Source organism: Megalobrama amblycephala, linkage group LG4 (assembly GCF_018812025.1).
Source record: "Megalobrama amblycephala isolate DHTTF-2021 linkage group LG4, ASM1881202v1, whole genome shotgun sequence".
Lineage (NCBI taxonomy): Eukaryota > Metazoa > Chordata > Actinopteri > Cypriniformes > Xenocyprididae > Megalobrama > Megalobrama amblycephala.
This window is the reverse complement of record NC_063047.1, coordinates 47109349-47129873: the sequence shown is the minus strand read 5'-3', so window position 1 is coordinate 47129873 and position 20525 is coordinate 47109349. Positions and strand designations below refer to the sequence as shown.

Below are 20525 nucleotides of genomic sequence, written 5' to 3'. Positions count from 1 at the left end.
GCGATATCCAAAAATGCTCATAAAAAAACAGGTAGATGGAAACATAGCTAATGTTGCACCAAAATAAAAAATCTGAAAAAATCTAGCACTTCTCTGATAATGCAGTTTGACTGTTGCAGAGTCTATTTCATGCACACAACATGCAAACATGTCAGCAGTGTGGACGCACTTCACCATCGCCAAAAATTGATATATGTAAATTATGTAAAATATGTAAAATTTCTTGAGCTAATATACTGAGAGGCAACTCGTCGCTGAAGAACTTTACAATGACTAGTTTATTTTATTTTGGTTATTTTCGGTTTTGGTTTTTGGGTAAATGAAAACTTAAATTTTGGTTAAAAAAAAAAAAAAACATTGGTTTATCACTGGAGCATAAACATTCTTAGGAATCACCTTTGTTTTCCACAGATGAAAGCAAGTCTGGTTTGGAACAACATGTAAATAAATGACAGAATTTTCATTATTGGGTCAACTATACTCAAAATAATATTATGTACTTTTGTTGACTTTACTTCAGGGCTTCCATGGTGTCCCTGCTGCATGACATCATTTACGATCATCTTTGCAATCTTCCATGCCATCTCTTCTTGTGCCTGACACCAAAAAACAAAGCAAGTATATATCATATCATGATATCATGATATATTATGACATTAATTACCACTGATTAAAAAGACATTATAAAAGATGACACATGTAATAGGAATGCAATAAGCAGGTGCACACCTCATCTGAGTTTCCTTGCACCCATTTCTTCATTGCTTGAGAAAACATGGAACCTGTTAGAAAGGAAATAGTGAGAGTGAGTGAGTGAGCTGGACAGAGCAGTGAATCCTGCTTTCCACTGCACTTCACCACAATCACTCCACTTCACTGGCTACTTATTGCCATGGCAACACTCTCTCCGCATTCAAACTAAAGACTACAAGAGCACTTCAGCATAAGTTATAACTAAGAGCCAACTCACAATACACAACATGTGCAAGTGTGTTAAGTGAGAGAGAGAGAGAGAGAGAGAGGGGAGTGTGCTTGTGCGTGTCCTACCTTTGGACTTCTTCACATCTGGTTCTGGCTCGGCCTCTCTGATGAACTGGCCCAGCTCATTCACCTTTCCAAAGGTCATTCTTCTGAGATGAAAGCGAGAAACACTGAATCTGGATCTGAATGTTTTATGTATAATACCAGGCCTCAACAATAAGGATCTTTTTCTGCTGGCCTAGTGGTACATTTTTTTTGTAGCTGACTTTTTGTGCCAGAAAAAAGCCATTATTTTTTGAGTGCTTTTTTTCCACTTATGTCGGCCAGTGAGAAATCATTACCTTCAACATAATGTTCAGCTTTGCAAGGCATAAAAACACGTGCATGATCAACGAATGCTTGATTGTGTGATGGCCATGGTCAATCCTTATTGTCCATGGTGTATCAATCTGAGGTCCCGTGATGTGATGGAATTTAGGCGGGGGCGATATGACCAATATCTTTTTTCATAATATGAGAAAAAAAAATTCACGCTAATGATATATATTGCGATAAAGTTATTTTTTGAGATGTTTTTTTCTGTTTTTATATGGATTCCTGTATTTTCTGCCCTGAAATTAAAGTATTGGGCACTGTATGATGATTCAAATCACAAAATGCCCTTAAAGGTCCCGTTTTTCGTGGTTTTTTGAAGCTTTGATTGTGTTTATGGTGTGCAATATAACATGTGTTCATGTTTCGCGTGTAAAAAAACACAGTATTTTTCACATAATTTACTTATCTGTATACCGCTGTTTCCACTGTCATAAAAACGGGCTGATGACTTCCTTGTTCTATGAAGTCCCTCCTTCAGAAATACGTAACGAGTTCTGATTGTGCCAGCGGTTCCTGTGTTGTGATTCGACAGCAGTTTAGCACATCTTGCCCGGAAAGGTCACGCCTCTTACCATAACGTGGAGATGCACGCGCTCAGTGTTATTGTAAACATGTCTTTAATTTTACCCTATCAGTTTGAGCCGGAATCAGACCCGGTGATTGGACTGCGGGATGAAAATAACAGCGTTTCGACGACATGGCGACAAACACACTCTACAAACGCAACTCTTGTGTATTCCTGTGGGCGGAGGTTAGTCAAAAAACTGTTTTAGTGACGTCATTAAAGAAGGAAGTAGAGGGATGTAGTCCAAACTGGCCGTTCGATGTAGGCGACTTCTGTTAAATAAAATATCTCGCTTGGCATTGAACTTTGAGCTTTAAAATTGTACAGATTTTATTTATACTCTAACAACAACATTACACACTAACTAAAGTTTGAAACATGGGATCACGAAGAACGGGACCTTTAAACAATTGCGAAGTAAACTGCAAAATGTTACATTTTCTAATACATTTATTTCATGCACGGATTGCTTCTGACAGCGCTGCATGAGCTCACTGATACCCATAGCATGTTAGCCAGGGTTCAAAGTGCCAAATGAGAGTAAAAATCGCAGCTGAAAGGGTGTTACTCGCCAGTTGCCCGAATTTTGACAATGCATGGTTGTGAGAATATGATATGACTAGTGTTGGGCACGTTACTTTAAAAAAAGGAATTAGTTATAGTTACTAGTTACTTCTCACAAATAGTAACTGAGTTAGTAACTGAGTTACATCATTATAAAAGTAACTAATTACCAGGGAAAGTAACTATTGCGTTACTTAAAAAAAAAAAAAAATCAAATTTGTCAATTAACTTGGATGCCCCCAATATTAAATATGTCTAAAAATAAATTATTATTTGTTTAATGTTATGCTTTAAATTAATCTATTTGATTATGAAAAGTGAACAACATGAGTAAGATAGGATACATCATAAGTTGCGCAATATATCGGGAGACATGGAGTGGGTCAGACATGATTTTGACCACTTCATTAAGTTTTGTTTTGTAGAAAGCCTTTCTTTAAAGTGAATTTCATTTTGTAAAATGAAATTGTATCTTAATTTTAATCAATGTTTCATCAACCAATTGCCTGGATTTAATAAATAAGAAGCAAATATAGCAGAAAATATATAATCATGGCGCCGGCGCGACCACTTGCACGTGAACTGGAGTGCGTCTTATAGGCTAAATAAACTGACAGACATGAGAAACATATCTATAGAAAGCTTGTCTACTTTTAAACTAAATAATTCAAAACAAAAATAAATAGGCTACTCTCTGATTATGTAATCCTAAATGAAATGTGCATTTTCTCTCCAAGTGCGTCCACGGAGTTGATGAGAGTCAGCAATGTCAACTTTATCTTTGCAGCCGATAGATTCAGAAAACATTAGTTTATTAATAAACAATTCAAATGTCTCCTTACTGTTTTTGTCACATTCATAATCATTACTTTTGCCGGTTCTTTATGGCAAGCTTTATGTGCGCGCTTGAGTGATATATAGCCTATATTACGAAAACGCTCATTATTATGGTTTATTCTCTCCAGTATTTAAGAAATCAAATAAATATAAATGTGATTAGTCAACTAATGGCTTCAATGAACAACTACTAGTCCAACACACACAAGAGAAAAAACTTTGCAGGTCCTATGGCTGAGAGAGAGCCTACTCGGATGAAAACCGCTTCAGTGAGCTCAATTATAGTAACGCGGCATTTATTTGTCAGTAAGGGTAGCGGCGTTCTAACGGGGGAAAAAGTAATTTGTTTGATTACTCGTTACTGAAAAAAGTAACGCCTTTAGTAACGGCATTTATTTATAATGCCGTTATTCCCATCACTGGATATGACTTAGTGCGATCATCAAATTGCAATGGCTGTGATGTAATTAAATATATAGTCTGAAGCGCTGCATGTGTAAGAGTGGAGCACAGAACTGTATTCATTTTCAGTTTCGAACCAGAGTAAATGCTACTCCATACCAACTCCGCAAGTGCTGTCAGTTTGAGTTGCTTATTTGCATTTGGGTATGCAAATGTGCAAGTGTTGTCAAAAGTATCGAAGCTATGAAAGAGAACTGAATTCGTGATCACATGTTGTCTGAGAGAGGCGGTTTCTCTAATGATGGACACTTTATATAATAGCCACAATATATGTATATCGTCATACCGCCCAGCCCTAATGGAAGTGTAGTATGGGAGTTTCAAACCCTGACTCACCCAGCATATGGTCTCTGGTAGAGAGACTCAGGGTCCAGACTGGCAATGTCCACTGTTATCGCCTCATCGAAATTCTTCAGGATCTTGATTGCCGCTTTTTTAGTACCTTGCTGCAACTTGAAAGTAAAAACATTTTGGGATATCAAAACAAAGTTACTCATACTTGTAACGACATTCTTGAAGAATCCTTGTATTATTATAAAAAAAAAAAATAATAATAATAATAAAAGAGAGCAATGTGGCCTTTTGTGTCACCATCAAACCAGTGAATCACCTGGGCTTGTGACCCGTCTGTGACGCTTGAGTTGCGGTCGCTTTCCGGGGTCCAGCCCTGGTTCGGAGTGTTGGCATTTCCTCCAATGAACTCATCCACCCGTACAGAGTTAATAAGGTCACTCAAATACTTGTAGTAAAGGTTGCTTGACAGAAAGCCTGGCATGTAAACCTGAGGTTGAGAAAACAAGAAAACTTCAGTAGGATTTTCCATCTTAACACAAAGCTACCACATTTATCATCTCTTGCACACTAAAGTGTTGAGGTGACATAACCCACCTTCTCCATGGTGGTCCAGGCCTGTCTTAGTGGAGTGTTGAAGCAGTCTGGGAGAGGTCCTCCTTCTCGACAGATATTGGATTCGATCTCCATCCGTACAGAGTCACCAAAACCCAATGGATTTGTGGCTTGGAGTGAAAAATACCTAAGCAGAGCATATGAACTGTCATGTCTTCTGTCTACCTAGAGTAATGGTTCTGCTGTTGACACTTCCTAGACAAGATAAGGATAAGGTCTGTGGGTTGCCTGAATGATTAGTTGGTCATAAGGAATCTTATGCATAAAAATGCTGATTTATAATGTCTACCACAAACCAATTAGACATGTTTGCTAAAGGATGCTAACATACACTAGGCATTCATAATTTTGGGGTCAGGAAGATTTAAAAAAAAAAAAAAAAAAAAAAAAGAAAGAAATACATTTATTCAACAAGGATGAATTAAACTGATCAAAAGTGACAATAAAGACTTGTTGCAAAAAATTGTTTCAAATAAATGCTGTTGTTTCTAACCTATTTATCAAAGAATACTGTGAAAATATAACAAGTTTCCACAAAAATATAAAGCAGCACAACTGTTTTGAACATTGACAACAATAAGAAGTGTTTCTTGAGCATCAAATCAGCATATTGGAATGATTTGCAGAACCTGATTTCACCAAGTGTAAAATATTCCATCTTTGTTGTTCCTGAAACAACATTCCAATCAATCAATTATATTTGAGGGACAAATTTACAGTTTATGTCAAGTTTAGGCTTAGAATCAAGGTCAGGTGCTTCTACATCAGTGTTATTCACCCATCATTCCCCTCTGATTTTGAGGATACCTTAATAAGTGTAGGGTTAGGTTTAGGGGTAGGGATATGTTTGATTAAAAAACAAAATATGTTGATCCAGGAACATGTCATACTTGGCAAAATCATGATGTGCAAATGGGTCCCGAAAAATCATGTGACACTGTGATGCTGAAAATTCAGCTTTGCCATCACATGAATAAATTACATTTTAAAAATATATTAAAATAGAAAACAGTTGTATTAAATTGTAATAATATTTCACAATATTACTGTTTTTACTGTATTTTTGATCACATAAATGCACCTTGGTGAGAAGAGACTTAAAAAAAAAAAAAAAAAAAAAACTTTTAAAAATATTACCAACCCTAAATTTGAATGGTAGTGTGAGACATGTTGTTGAATAAAAAATTTATAAAAACAGCTGAACAGAACAGAATGAAGGGGTCATTTTAGGTCATTATAGTTATATTTTAAACATTGAGACCAATTTTATTTTTTTATTTATCTCCAAGTTTTACTTTAAAGTGAAAGAATTTTGAGAAGTTGTCTAAAGTCTATAAATGTATCCTAATTATAGTACCACCAATTAAAAAAAAAAAAAAAAAAAAAATAATGTTTAAAAATATTCACAACTCAATTCACTAATGATATGATAATTTGACGGCTAGATGATTAGTTGACCATCCTGATCCGTTCCTAAAACTAGACTGAAATAATGTGCCAAAACAGAGATTATACTGAATTTGAGATAGGACATACTTGTCATAGAGGATCATGGCATCATTCTGGGCTTCCTGTCCGTCATACTGGCCTTTCTTGGCAGCCAACTGATCTTGAAAGTTTTCTGCAGCCAGCCAGAACTGCAGCACATTCATTGCATCCTCCTTCTCCATGTACTATATTGACACACACACACACACACACACACACACACGCAAGCACTTTTAATTTGGTTTCAATCCCACTTTATAATCCCTTGGCACTTCAAATGTACTTGGATCAGAAATCCATCAAGTTTTACGCACACTTGCACTTTTGGTGAATTCTGCCTTTTAAAAACAGGTTTTGGGCAGATTGTCGAGCTCAGCATATTTCCTGTGCTTATACAGCTCTATGCATAAATTCAACTTGAGAGTCTGTTCTAACAGGACACCTCATATCTGGACTCATAAAACACTTAAATCCAAATTTAAAGCACATTTAAAAAGTACATCATTCAACATCTATATATATATTAAATGCATATAGGAATGAAATACAGAAATGTTATTGCTAAATACAAGTTAAGCTGTAAGTCTATGGGACAACAATATTTAAAATTCCTTTAAACACGCTCAGAGGTAGATGCCTGTTGGTCAGTCATGAGTAAGCATCCTCACCTCAGAGAAGTAGAAGAGGGCTGACTCGCAGAAAAGGATGTCCGCCAGGAACACCGAGCCACTGGTCAGCACCTCGATCTGGTACTTACAGAAATAATGGCTGCGCAAGAACTCGCTAAAGTGCCTGTGAAACAGATGCCAGACATTTCCATGTAATTACAGAAAGAAAAATGGCTCCATAAATAAATACATTTCAAATAAATAGAGAGCCACATCATTCATAAGATTAGGCCTGTCAATTTAATATGTCAATTTTATATGATTAATTATAAAAATAGCAACAAGATAAAAATGGAATACATTAGCATAAAAATTAAGGCAAAATAGCAATTCAAGCCCCCTGACCTGTAAATACATTTCATAAGAAGCAATTAAAACTCAAAGTACCACCTCCATGCAAAGCTTATTTTCTGGAGGCAGCACAACCCCAGCTCTACACCTAACAAAAACAGCCAGAAGGAGAACAAATAAAATATATTTCAATCATCACAAATTTGAATAGTTTTAGCGCGTTAATGGATTTGACAACGCATTTGGTCTTGGAAGACTAGATCTACACACGCTGTTGCTGCTGTTGCGGTCTCTTTGTCGCCATCTCTGTTTGAAACCAGCAATTGCAGTTATTTGCGGAATTATCTTTACGTGTGTTGTGCGTCGGCACGGCTCCTCTGCGCAGATGAATCTAATGTTTTGAGGAGAATGTGTGGCTGTCAGTCACCGCACCGGTGGACACTGTACTTCGGAATCACAGATTCTACATCTTGGAAGTATGACGAAAATAAGAATTTTTCACTGAAAAAAGTCATCTGAACAAGTAAGTAACATGTCTGCCACTTTTGTTCTGACCAACTGAGGGAAAATCATTACAATAGAATCACGCGACCAATGGTGATTACATCTAACGATCACTTAGCTCTTATCACATCAAACTGTGCAAATTATTATTATTGTTATACTTTGTTCTCAAATTGTTAATGTTAACAACATCAGCATTGCGTGTCTGTGTATTTAGTGTTTATTATCATTACCTGTAGATTTCAATTTCTGTAATTTCAATTTGTCATACCATTCAATCCGCCATCAAAATTAGTTGAATTATTCCAGCTGCTGTGAGAAAAGGCTATAAATGATCCATCACCTGCAGCATCCTCACATGCCATACAGCCTACTAGCTGGGACTCCTTTATGTAAAAAGAGGTGACATAATGGCACAAAGACAAATGGCTGCATGCTTGAATTTCCCGCAGAAACCCACCAGTACCACCGAATTAGAAAACGTGATTACAAGCTTACCGGGCTTTGGTGAATCGGGCTAAGGTAAGGAGATAGTTTTGAACATTGGCTGGTTATGTACTTGCTCAAAAATTGGTTTTGGATCATTTTTAACCAAAAAACGTTACGGACTGCAGCTTTAAGCGACAGCTGCTGATGGAACGGCAACAGTGTTCTGGCATTTTATGGCGCATACGCGACTTTAACTGCTACTTTGAGACCTTCTACTGTAATTGTCTAATACGTTAGAGTAGCTGATTTGCCGTAGTCGTTAATACGTGACAGATTATATAAGTTATGTTTTATGGTTATGTCGCATTTTAAATGTATCTGTGTATCATTATTTAATTCCAAAAGCATTAAAAGTTTGCTCTTTAAAGCATTTTTTTTTAATGGCATTTTTTGTACTTTGTCAAATGGTCCATTACACCACCTCTTTATTGTTGCTTAGTGATTTTAAGTTCTTTGGCTACAGAAGTTAATTGGTCGCCGTTGCTGTTCCATAAGCAGCTGTTGCTTAAAGTCCCTAGTAGTGTTACACGATATACCGGTACTAGAAAGGTATCGCGATACCCTGCTTTTAAAAACGGTCCGGTTCTTCATTTTATTAGTACCGGTACTTTGAGTGCCAGCTGTATTTCCTAAAGTGCGACAGCAGGGGGCAGTGTGCGTGCAGCGCGCTGCTTCACATTGAGTGCGTGTTTATTCCTCTCAACTGCGCAATGGCTTTTATGGTGACGAAACGAGAGGTATGGTTGCAAATACAGGTGCTCTTGCAGACCGTCCACAAATAGTTGAGAAAGCAGATGCACGAAGCGAAATATGGCATTATTTTGCTTACATTGCCGACAGCCAGGGCAAGCCCACGGATACCACAAAGCCCGTCTGCAAAGATGTTACAAAATAATGCAAGCGAAGGGAGTCAAAAGCATCTTGCCGTCAAACGTCCCGATTTGTACAAAGAATTTAAAGAGCGACAGGTGAGTGTGATACCAGCATTATGTTTATGCTCTCAAACATTAAATGAGTGTTATTTATATATTTTACTCGTGCAAGCAGAACTCCGCAAATAGGTGTATTATCGAGTCTTAGTTTAATAAGTGATATCTGGTTGCAAAAATAAAATTAATTAAAAAATATATAAATATGTGAAGGGTATATACAGTTATTTTAAACCAATTTATGCTTTAATAACATTGCTTTAATTATTTACAGTAATATAATTTTTACAATAATCTTACTGTCAAAAACACCTAAATGTATAAAAAAAAAAAGCAAAAAAGCGTAACAGCAAATAATTTACAATTTTATTGAGCATGAAAATAATAAACATTATAACAAATTATATTAAATCTAACTCTGACTTCATGGCAATGAAGCTCAAATCCAGAATTATCAGCCTGTACACTGGTGAAGAAAGAAGTTCTGTCATATGTTATTTATTTACTTTTCCTGCTGTTTTAGGTTTTTGCCATAGTATCGTTTAAGTATCAGTATCGTGATATTTAAGTTGGGTATCGTATCGAAGTCAAAATTTTGGTATCGTGACAACACTAGTCCCTAGTATGGACTTGCTACTGCCAACATATACACAGACATGCTGCTGTGAACATATAAGATATGCTGCTGCTGCATGAATAAACATTAATCCTGGGGAGCTGGGGGAGGTGGAGCGTTTCAGAGGAACTCTGATAGCGTGCTGCAGGACTAGCTTACAGGAAACGCTGCAACCAGACTATTTAAAGGATGAACAAGTAATTTCATTGGCTGCAGAATCAGCAGAGGCTAATCAGCTTGTATTCAATTATGTGACTGCTATCCAGTTGCATGTAAAGGACCAGCCTGTGCCATCTAGAGTTTCATGACTGAACTAGATATATGTCGAGAGACATTTTTTAAAGCTAAAATAACACTGAGTCTTAAAAAACGCTCAGTGCTCATGAATGGCCAAAGATGTCTGTTCGCATGCTTACATAGTCTCTTGAGTACACTTGCATGTAAAGAATAAAAACTGATAAATGTACACTTCTACAGATACAAGAGCAATAATTAGCCGCATTTTCACCCCAGGAACTTTCCCCAAGAGCTAGAGACTTCGGGGTGGTATTCAGTGTGTTTTGAACGCAGGAACCAGGATCTAAATGGAGTTCCGGGTAAAAATGTCCCCCTCAGAAAGTCCCTGCTCACGAGGTAGTACTTTTTCAAAGTTCAGGAACTTTCGGGGGTGGGACTTGGACGCTGAACATGATGATTGGTGGAGTTCACGCAACATTTTGATTGGTTGACTCCATGCAGCATTTTCTTTCAACCACCATTTTTAAAAGTCTGTTGCGGTGCATGCAGTAAGAGTTGTTTGCTATTCAAATCAACAATGAAGTTTAAAAAAATACGACCAACGGACCGACGACAAGGTTCGGGCTTTATTAAGCTTGTATGCGCAGGACAAAAACCAGTGGGAACTGGAAAGTCACGTGCAGTCCTACGTCACCGGACTAATCTTCATGCTACTTTAGACAGATGGAAAAGCAGGCAGCAACAGAAAAAACAAAAAAAAATTTACTGGAACAAATTGTACCAGGTTATTTAGGTGGGAACATGGCTATTGTCAAGGACAGGACACGGAGAGTGAAATTACTTACTGTTGATCAATGATGGAGAACACAACAGATTGTGCAATGACAAAGCAATTTGGGTCCACCTGTCCGTCCTCACCACAGATTTTTGCTGACAAAAGAAAAAAAACTGTTAGATCTACACTATCCTAACAGAAACCCTTTTTAAAAATGTTTAAGTGCTCTCACATCCTAAAGAGCAAAGCCGTTCCAATCCAGCCAATCAAGGAGAGTCATTTTTACGTTGCATATCCTCAAAATGTGCTTAAACTAAAATAACTTATGTAATTATAACAAGCATCAGAGGACGAATCTATAAAACCAGGTTCTCATTTAATAACCACACAGTATATAAATATAATTATCTTGACCAAACACAGAAAACAAACATTGGAGTATTTCTTAAGCAATCATTAAACACAGAGGTCCCTGTGATAAGGAAACTCTCTTACCCACAATGTCGTTGCGTATCTGTTCGGTGATGGGAATAGGCCTAGCAGCATCTGGAGATATGTACTTGGTGAAAATGTTAACGGCATCCCTCTCTATACCTATAAACAAAAATATGTGGAAATTGAAAATGTATAGATGAAGGACATATCAGACTCAATCCACAGCAAAACACCTCAACATCCCTCTTCACAGAACTATAATAATTCACATTTCAACCAAGGCTATTCATCAAAGCCTCATGTGCTCTTAAGTGTCACTATTAATCAAACAAATGACTGGCACAGTTAGAGAAAAAGCCTAGGGACAAATCTTACGTCTACATCTTGTTAAACATTGATATCAAACTCAAATACAGGATGGGCATATTTCATACTGAAGAGCATGTTTGTCAGAGACACCAGAAAAACATAATATTCTACATGTATATATAAGTTTGAATTGTACCATTGTGCATATATACACATATACGTATATATACGCACACACATATACGTACATATACATAATATTTATGGTTGCCGAACAGCTATGAGAAGTAAGACTCTGTTTTTAAAGCCCATGTTGAATATGTTTGGGTTTAATGGGTGTCTGTATGATAAGGAATCATCAGAGCATGTTTAAATGTTGAAGCACTTTTCATAAAATCCATATGAGGTGTTCAGAAAAGCCAGAGTCATCCTTATAAAATGCAATGAAGTGGACAAAGACGTGTTCCCTTTTAAGACACTGAATACTCTCGGTGCAGAAGCCACGGGCTGATAGGATCTGACTCCCCTTCTAAGCTGATTTGATGTCTTTCGGCTCAACTGACTTTTTCCATTCACCGCTTTTACAGCCTGGAGCTTCGTTGTATTAGCCATTAATGAATACTCAGCTCCTGACTTCTGTTCATTGTAGTCCACTGCCAAGATGCTAAATGGGATCATTTACCAAGCCTGCTCAATAAAACCAATGCCGCATGGGTATTAAAAGTCATCGTCTGATACGAAAGGAATATGTCGTAATGGTAAAAAGCCACTAACCATGAAAAACTCATTGGAGTTTAATACAGAACGTTCCTACGGATATTAAGGAATGCTCTGTTTAAACTGAAGTTTAGGTGCAGTTTTTGCAAAATTACTAATGAATACGGCAAACCCTGCCGTTTTAAAGTGCCCCTATTATGCTCTTTTGAATATTACATTTCATGCAGTGTGTATGTAAACGACCTGTGAAGTGCACGATCAATAAAGTTATAGTCTCTCAAAACAAAGAATTGACTAAGAAGCCTAAACGAGCCATCAGAAATTCGAATCCCACTTCCGTGACGGCTACACGTCACTAAGTAACACATCTGCCTAATGTCCCTTTACGTTGTCCTCCCGAGAACAAATTGATCTGCCCTCAAACGCTGTAGCTGTTTCTGTTCTGCAAATTCTCTTTGTGAACACTTCCAAAGGATGAGGATGAGAAGAGTCAGTGGTTAAAATTACCACAGTAATACAACAGCAGTATAAAATTTTCATGATTGCTTCTCAAATCTCCGTGATATCTAAATGGGATTTACAAAATGCCATTAAAGATAGGACAGTACCCTCTTTATTTGGACCAACTTGTTCCTGAGAATCACAACCTATATGTATGATTACTTATTGATGCATATATTTTTTACCAAGTGTTGAAAATATGTTGTTTTGTGTTATATTTTGTAGGTCTCCGGCTAACTCACGTTATTACTGTCTTACTGAAATACTTCTGCTAATCAGCTGTGGCCCACTTTTACCTAAACTTGTTTCAGTAATGCAGATTGTCTGTCGTTCTTACTACTTTGAGTAATGGTAAAGGATGGAGTAAGATTTGTTTACAAACTTTAACGTTACAATGCTATGCTAACATATGCACCGTTATTGATACGGTTAATAATACAGTTCTCACATGTGCACCGCAATAAATTAGAAATATACACATCGGTTTGTTGATGGACACATGTTAATGCTGATGGTGAGGAACTACATCTCATAATGCGTGCGTATCACTGAGAAAGGTCCTGCTCAAGTCGTCCTTGCGATGAAGGTTCAGGTTGAATAACTAGTTCTTCCAATGTTTCATCATCGGACTCGCGCTTAAATTGATATGGTAAAATCGACGCCATCATTACTGTCTTTACAGTGTGTACAATCTCTGGGCTTTAGGAAGCCTCCGGACCAAGTTCAGTAAGTTCAGTTATGGTAACTGGCATTTTGTTTCCAACTTGCGCTGTAAGCGGTAGACCAATCACAACAGACTGGGCCATCTGACCAATCAGAGCAGAGGAAACTCTCAGAAAGGTGGAATTCAGAGAGACTGAAATTAAAGTGTTTTTTTGACCTTTGATCATGTAAACCTTTTGTAGGAGACCTCCTAAACAAAATCAGGAACTTTTAAAACAGCATAATGGGGCACTTTAAGGTTGTGTGTGTTTTTTTCTTTTTTTATTTACCAAAGAGGTCATTTAGATCCTTTACTGATCAAACAGCTGCTTTTAAGTGTCGTCCACTTGTGATCCGATCAATCAAAACTCATCTTAATACCAGGTGTAAACAGGCCCTAAAAGTGCTTTAACACAAATACAAGCTTCAAAATACTGTTGTACATTGTAAATGCAATACTGTAAACATGTTTTTCTTTTCTTAATTAAGGGAAGGGTCAATTACTGTATATGGTAATCAACAGCATATCACAGAACATGCTGCTTGAGAAGCATTTAACTCAGAATGTTCTCTTAAGGCCCGATCACACCAAGACCGATAACTATAAAGAGAACTAGAACAATAACTATATTAGGCATCCACACCAATGCATGATATTGTTCTGTTTATTCGAAGCATGTGCTACAGTTTTGTTGTCTGCTGCTTTAAATGCTTTGGATTCTGATTGGCTGTCACTATTTTTATCATTCATCACCTGGAAAAAAATAGTTATGAAAGTGATTACAAAGATATTGCTTCTCTGTATCATTTCTATTCTTTTATATTTAGAACAATTTTTAGAACTATATCTTTATCATTATCATTATAGTTATCATCCTTGGGTGTGAACGGGCCTTTAATCCTCGTTTCCACCGAAATTACAATTTCGGAAACAATTTGTCCCAGAAACTTTTTTCCCAGGAACTTTTTCCCCCAGACCTGTTGCTGTCTACGCTGCCACAGCGGTCTAAAGTACCGTGAAGATAAGTCCGGTGACGTAGGACTGCGCACAACTTTCCAGTTCCTGCTGGATTTCGTCCTCCGCATGTAAGCTTAAAGGGTTAGTGCACCCAAAAATGAAAATTATGTCATTAATGACTCACCCTCATGTCGTTCCAAACCCGTAAGACCTCCGTTCATCTTCGGAACACAGTTTAAGATATTTTAGATTTAGTCCGAGAGCTTTCTGTCCCTCCATTGAAAATGTTGTACGGTATACTGTCCATGTCCAGAAAGGTAATAAAAACATCATCAAAGTAGTCCATGTGACATCAGAGGGTTAGTTACAAGTTTTTGAAGTATCGAAAATACATTTTGGTCCAAAAATAACAAAAACTACGACTTTATTCAACATTGTATTCTCTTCCGGGTCTGTTGTCAATCCGGGTTCACGACTCCGCAGTGACGCTGCTGACGTGTTATCCGGTGCGCCCGAGCTTCGTTTACAGTCTGAGGGAGACGCACGCTGTATTCAAGCTATTCTACATTGTTTGTATTTTGGTATTGCTATATTTTTAAAAATGGTGCGTAAGTGTGCATGTCGCGGATGTCCTAATCGCTAAAAACAATGACGTAAAAGTGCATTACCAACGCCGACAGATGAAAGGATTCAATGGAATCAATTCAATGGAATCAATTCAATGGAATCAATTCAATGGAATCAATTCAATGGAAAGGATTCTGGAAGAGAATACAATGCTGAATATAGTCGTAGTTTTTGTTATTTTTGGACCAAAATGTATTTGAGGCTTCAAAAACTTCAAACTAACCCACTGATGTCACATGGACTAATTTGATGATGTTTTTATTACCTTTCAGGACATAGACAGTATACCATACATACATTTTAAATGGAGGACAGAAAGCTCTCGACTAAATCTAAAATATCTTAAACTGTGTTCTGAAGATGAACGGAGGTCTTACGGGTTTGGAACGACATGAGGGTGAGGCATTAATGACATAATTTTCATTTTTGGGTGAACTTACCCTTTTATAAAGCCTGAGGTCCATCGGTCGTATTTTTTAAACTCGATTGTTAATTCGAATAACAAACTACTCTTACTGCACGCACCGCAACAGAATGCTGCGTGGAGTCAACCAATCAAAATGCTGCGTGAACTCAACCAATCAGCATGTTCAGCGCCCATGTCCCACCCCAAAAGTTCCTGAACTGTGAAAAAGTACTACCTCACAAGCAGGGAAGTTTTGACGGGAGAATTTTTACCCGGAAATTTATTTAGACCCTGGTTCCTGCGGTTGGAACACAGAGTACCACCCCAAAGTCCCTAGTTCCTGGGAAAGTTCCTGCGGTGGAAACGGAGCTTTACTCAAGGTGGACCAACTATATGTGTAAAATAATACATGAGGAGACCTCAGCAAGCACTTATTCAATAAAAAAAGCTAGAGTGATTCAGTGCAGGAATGTCACAACAAACATCTAAAATACTTGAGATACAATGAGATTGCCATCATTGGTACTCACTTTTCATAAGTTTGTCAGAGAGCTCACGGAGGCCACCAGCAGGCTGGCCTTTAACTGGAGTGCCTGTCCTGGAGGAGGGCTGTCTGGTGGGCGTTTCTGATCTTAGGGTGGGCTCCAGGTGGGGAGTCCCAGGTCGGGCCGCACCCTCTGAGCTAACAGAGTTCCGGTGACCTATCAGAGCCCCGGAATGAGAGTTAGTGTCCTGAGGGCTAGGGGTGTGAGGTCTGGAGGAAGTCCGGGAAGGGAAGGGGTCCTCTTCATGTCCCTCGCCCAGAGCTGAGGGCCTGCTGGGGTCGGTCGGGGACTCTGGCGAGTCGGGAGATCCCAGAGCAGCCGCGGGCTCAGCCAAGGTGCTGTGTTTGACTGAGTTGAGGCTGTGTGCTCTGACCCTCGACCAGCTGGTGGACCGAAAGCTCTCAGCCTCAAGCCAGAAGCGGACCAGGTGCTCAGCTGAGCGGGTCTCCATAAACTGTATGAAGTAGGGCATGGCCACATTATCTCGCAGGATCTGGTCTACGGTTTTAGAAAGCCGAGAGCGGGTCTCTTGAAGCTGGTAATTGACACTGGAACGACCTGAAAAGCAAAAACACTTTTTAAACCCCAGTGCAACAAACCATGTATTAACTGCTTTATTGCCAAAGTGTGAACAGCTTGTAATGAAGCTTGAAAAACAAGACCTTCCCAGACTTCTTAGGTTGTCTATAAAAGACTGTAGACTGATTTTTATATCAAGGACTCAGGTCGTAAGTGGGGTGATCACCTGGTTATTGCTCTGTTGCAGGACAGTAGATGTGATTTCGCGGGAAAATGTGGGTCACAAGTGTGAGAGGTAAATTTCATACTATTATACAATGTAAATATTGATTAAAGGATTAGTTCACTTTAAAATTGAAATTACCCCAAGCTTTTTTCATAAATTGAATATGGAAGGTGTAGGACGTAGTGTAAGAGTTTTGAACTGTTAGAGGCATTACACTTTCTTCCTAAGCTGGATACGGAAGGCAGTCTGGCGGAAGCTAGATTTTTTTCTTTATAACTTGTTAAATATGGATATTTTTCTAACTATACATTTTTTACAAATGCATCGCTTCACTTCAGAAGGCCTTTATTAACCCCCTGGAGCCGTGTGGAGTACGTTTATGATGGATGGATGCACTTTCTTGAGCTTCATACTCATTGGTCTCGTTATGAAGCTTGGCATCCAAGTCAGGATTATTTATTAATATAACTCCGATTGTGTTCATCAGAAAGAAAAAAAGTGAACTAATCCTTTAACATTAATTGGAAAGCCTATTTGCCATTATGTTGGAAGATATCGTTTCAAATCATCAATAAGCATTGTTAATTGTGACCGGCTCTGTAACTGGCACTCAATTTGCCCAGGTTCGAGTAATACAGTGTAGCCTTTTTACTCTACAGAACGTTTTCAGCCTACTAAATATAATAAACTAAGCAACAGGCTAGTAAAAGGTAAAATTCACATTATACACCGAAATAAATTTCCATAAGTAGTGACTTGTTTATTTTCCTTTATTAGACTATGCAAACATTAAATGAGTTTTAATGGATTCGGTGCATCTTGAACTTGTTTGTATTTTGTTTGTTTTTATGTTTTGTTTTTGTTGGGATCTGGCAGGTTTGTTCAAGATGTTCTTATCCAGTATGTGTCTAAATGAAGTCCTGGCAGGTGTAGCTGTATTTAACGAGTTTTGATGAGGTCCACACTGATTCCTTTGCTCCATCCAATCGTCAACAGCTGAAAAATCCCTTGCTATGAAATACGAAAGTGTTGGATGGTAATTTTCCCGCTCTAGCTAGAACATTTCGGCTGCATAAATCAAAAATAAATAACCAATATAAAAATAAAAATAACCAAAAAATTAAAAAAAACAACACTAAACAACAACAAAACCCCCAAAAGGATCCCAGGGCATTGCAGTGCATTGCTAGGGTGTTCTATATGGTTGCTAAGGTGGTCCAAGTCAAAAGAGAGCCCACACCCAAGTCTCCATATTCTGGTCTCAATCAGTGCATGTCTAATCTTAATACTTAGAATTAAATGTTTGTTCAAATACCCTGAAGTATGAATGACAGTAATAGTGACGCCTACAGCAAACACCTAACTAGCAGAGCAACTTTAATGCCTCCAATTCAAACCCATGGCATCTATTTCTTCTTATACAGCAGCGGCACAGAGTTTGTTCCATAAATAAACACACAAAAAATCTTATAATAGAGCTGTGAGCTCCTTTGAATGCTTTGAAGGCCACACCTTCCTCTTTCAACACCACAGGACAGCAGAAGATGGCTGGGATATGAACTCAGGGATCCACACAATGACTCCAGTTTTAGAACGCAAAGAAGGATACTTGAGTCGGAAAAATACTAACCCTCTTTGTGTGGGAGGCAATGTTAAGATTTGACGTTAGAGGCATTGTCTTTAACCAAAGTCACCTTGCAACACTGGTTTGTCAACACATACGCTTCAATGTTACATTTCTTTTTTATGTAAAGGAGGAGTTAGGACACTGTAACAAAAGACAAGACATTCTATCCTAGAGCAGGTGATATCACTAAAGATGACTTTTACAATTAGTATGACAACCAAACCTACTACAACTACTAAGTTTGACTTCTCCCAAGTGTTTTTAGCTCTGCTGAAAGTGCCTAGCTTCGGCAGCTCAGCATTTATTTATTTTTTTTAAGTTGAGACGCTTCGCTTGCTATAATACGGAATATTTGCAGGAGTGTTATTATCTCATTTTACATATAGTTTGTTTCTGTACTGTTTCTAAATAAAAATGTTGACAATGTAAAGTATTTGCTCTGGCTCTTGTTTTAAATTATTTTGTTCTGTTATTATGCTTGTCGTCATCTGTTGACATTTTACAAGCAGAAAACCCATTTAAAACAACTGGAAAAATAAGCTAGCCTCCTGAAAAAATGCTTTGATTGACAATAGTATTTAGGGGTGTGATGAGACGAGACGCGACTCGAGATTGAGTTCACGAGACGAGACAAGATTTTTACACACTATTTTTAATAAATCCTCAATGGCGAAATACATGACTAGAAAAAATATTCTGCAGGTGTATTTGAAATGTTTTATCTAATCATCTTGTAATAAATGTCATTTCAGTTCTACTTTCTGAGTATGAATTATCATATGCAGTAAAAGACAACAATACTCAATACTGTAAAAGGTTTTGCCACTAACTCAACTGACTGACTTCTCTTCTGTATGATTTCAGTCTCTTCAGACCTTACTGTACATGATTTATGAGCTTCTACAACTTTTGACCTCCTAACTGAACTCCTTTCCACAAACTGATCATAGAAATAAAAACAGTATAAATAAAAATGGTAACACTTTACAATAAGGTCTCATTTATTAACATTAATTAACCAACATCAACTAACAATGAGCAATATATTTGCTACAGTATTTATTAATCTTTGTTTATGTTAGTTAATAAAAATAGTCATTCATTGTTAGTTCATGATAGTTCACAATGCATTAACTAATGTTAACAAATGAAACCTTATTGTTTGTGCTTAATAAGATTAAGAGAAAACTGTTATTCATTTTTTATGGTAACACTTAACAATAAGTGCAACCATAATCGCACTCTCAATATTCAAAGTGCAAATAAGACCAAATTTTTCTTTGATACAGAGCTAAGAGATGGTTACAACTACACTGCAAAATCTAAAATAGCTTTCATATTGGAAGATATTTGCATTCATCAGGGAGCCGCTTTCAAAATGCGGGGTATTGAAAGCGCGTTTAAATGCGCGCTCGCGTTTACTTTCACTTTCAGCGATCGCGTGTATCTCTGTAAATATGGAGCGGTGGCAACCGTTATCCAACTTAATTAAATGTTTTTTATTTAAATACAAAGGAAAACGACAGTGGAGGCTTAATGTAAACGAAGCAGTGGCATATTCTTTCCTAATCATCCTTACACTCTGTCATGGCAACATCACGAGATGTGATGTTTTCGCCTCGACACGAGATCTCGTCACTCCCCTAATAGTTACAGTAAAATACTGCTAAATGTACAGCTTTTGGAAGTGAAAAATACAAGTCATCTTATAAATTACAGTGAAAAAGCATAAATTGATACTCCCAGAATTCCCTGTGTGACACTTAACATTTGATGGATTTCATTGAAACTGTTTCTTCTTATTTTTTTTCTTGTCAGTTATGTACATTAGGGTTTTATGTTACATCTTATGCTGTTAAATGAATGTTTATTGCATTATTGTAGTGTCGTGTGTGTTACCATGATGGTGTTTTGTATTTGTATGACACTGTGTGCACGTTCTAAATATTAATCTTTACCTCAGCTCGATGTGGAAAAGCTACTTATGATGAAATTTGATTCATCGTTTGGTTTTCTCATAACCACCTGTGATTTTAAGGTGGTTGTTAGTATATTACAAAAGTTAAAAAAATAAAAAATTTAAAAAAAAAAAAGAAGAAGAATATAGTAATGTTTAGTTAATGAAATATATGGTTAGTTACTGGAAATTTAAGTTCAATTTGTAATAATAAAAATGTTGCTAAAATATTTTTTACAGTTAAGTTCCGGTAACCACACAGAATTTTTGACTGTTAATTTCATGGATATTTTGTACAGTGTAGGGCCA

The 20525-nt window shown here is 37.4% G+C and overlaps 1 protein-coding gene across 5 annotated transcripts in view; it reads right to left on the bottom strand.

Annotated features, from left to right (window-relative positions):
• akap10 (A kinase (PRKA) anchor protein 10) overlaps window positions 1-20525 on the bottom strand; it is a 32225-nt gene that overhangs the window by 5191 nt on the left and 6509 nt on the right. Inside the window, exons 4-14 of one of the 5 annotated variants that reach the window (XM_048189649.1) lie at window positions 15873-16445; window positions 11183-11281; window positions 10758-10842; window positions 6847-6970; window positions 6227-6363; window positions 4673-4817; window positions 4395-4565; window positions 4121-4230; window positions 1048-1127; window positions 730-782; window positions 501-596 (exon numbers count right to left, since the gene is read on the bottom strand). In XM_048189649.1, the coding sequence (XP_048045606.1) occupies window positions 501-596; window positions 730-782; window positions 1048-1127; window positions 4121-4230; window positions 4395-4565; window positions 4673-4817; window positions 6227-6363; window positions 6847-6970; window positions 10758-10842; window positions 11183-11281; window positions 15873-16445 (1673 nt within the window). Of the gene's footprint in view, window positions 1-500; window positions 597-729; window positions 783-1047; window positions 1131-4120; window positions 4237-4394; window positions 4566-4672; window positions 4818-6226; window positions 6364-6846; window positions 6971-10757; window positions 10843-11182; window positions 11282-15872; window positions 16446-20525 lie in introns of all 5 variants that reach the window. The other 4 variants (XM_048189648.1, XM_048189650.1, XM_048189647.1 and 1 more) reach the window with 4 other exon arrangements.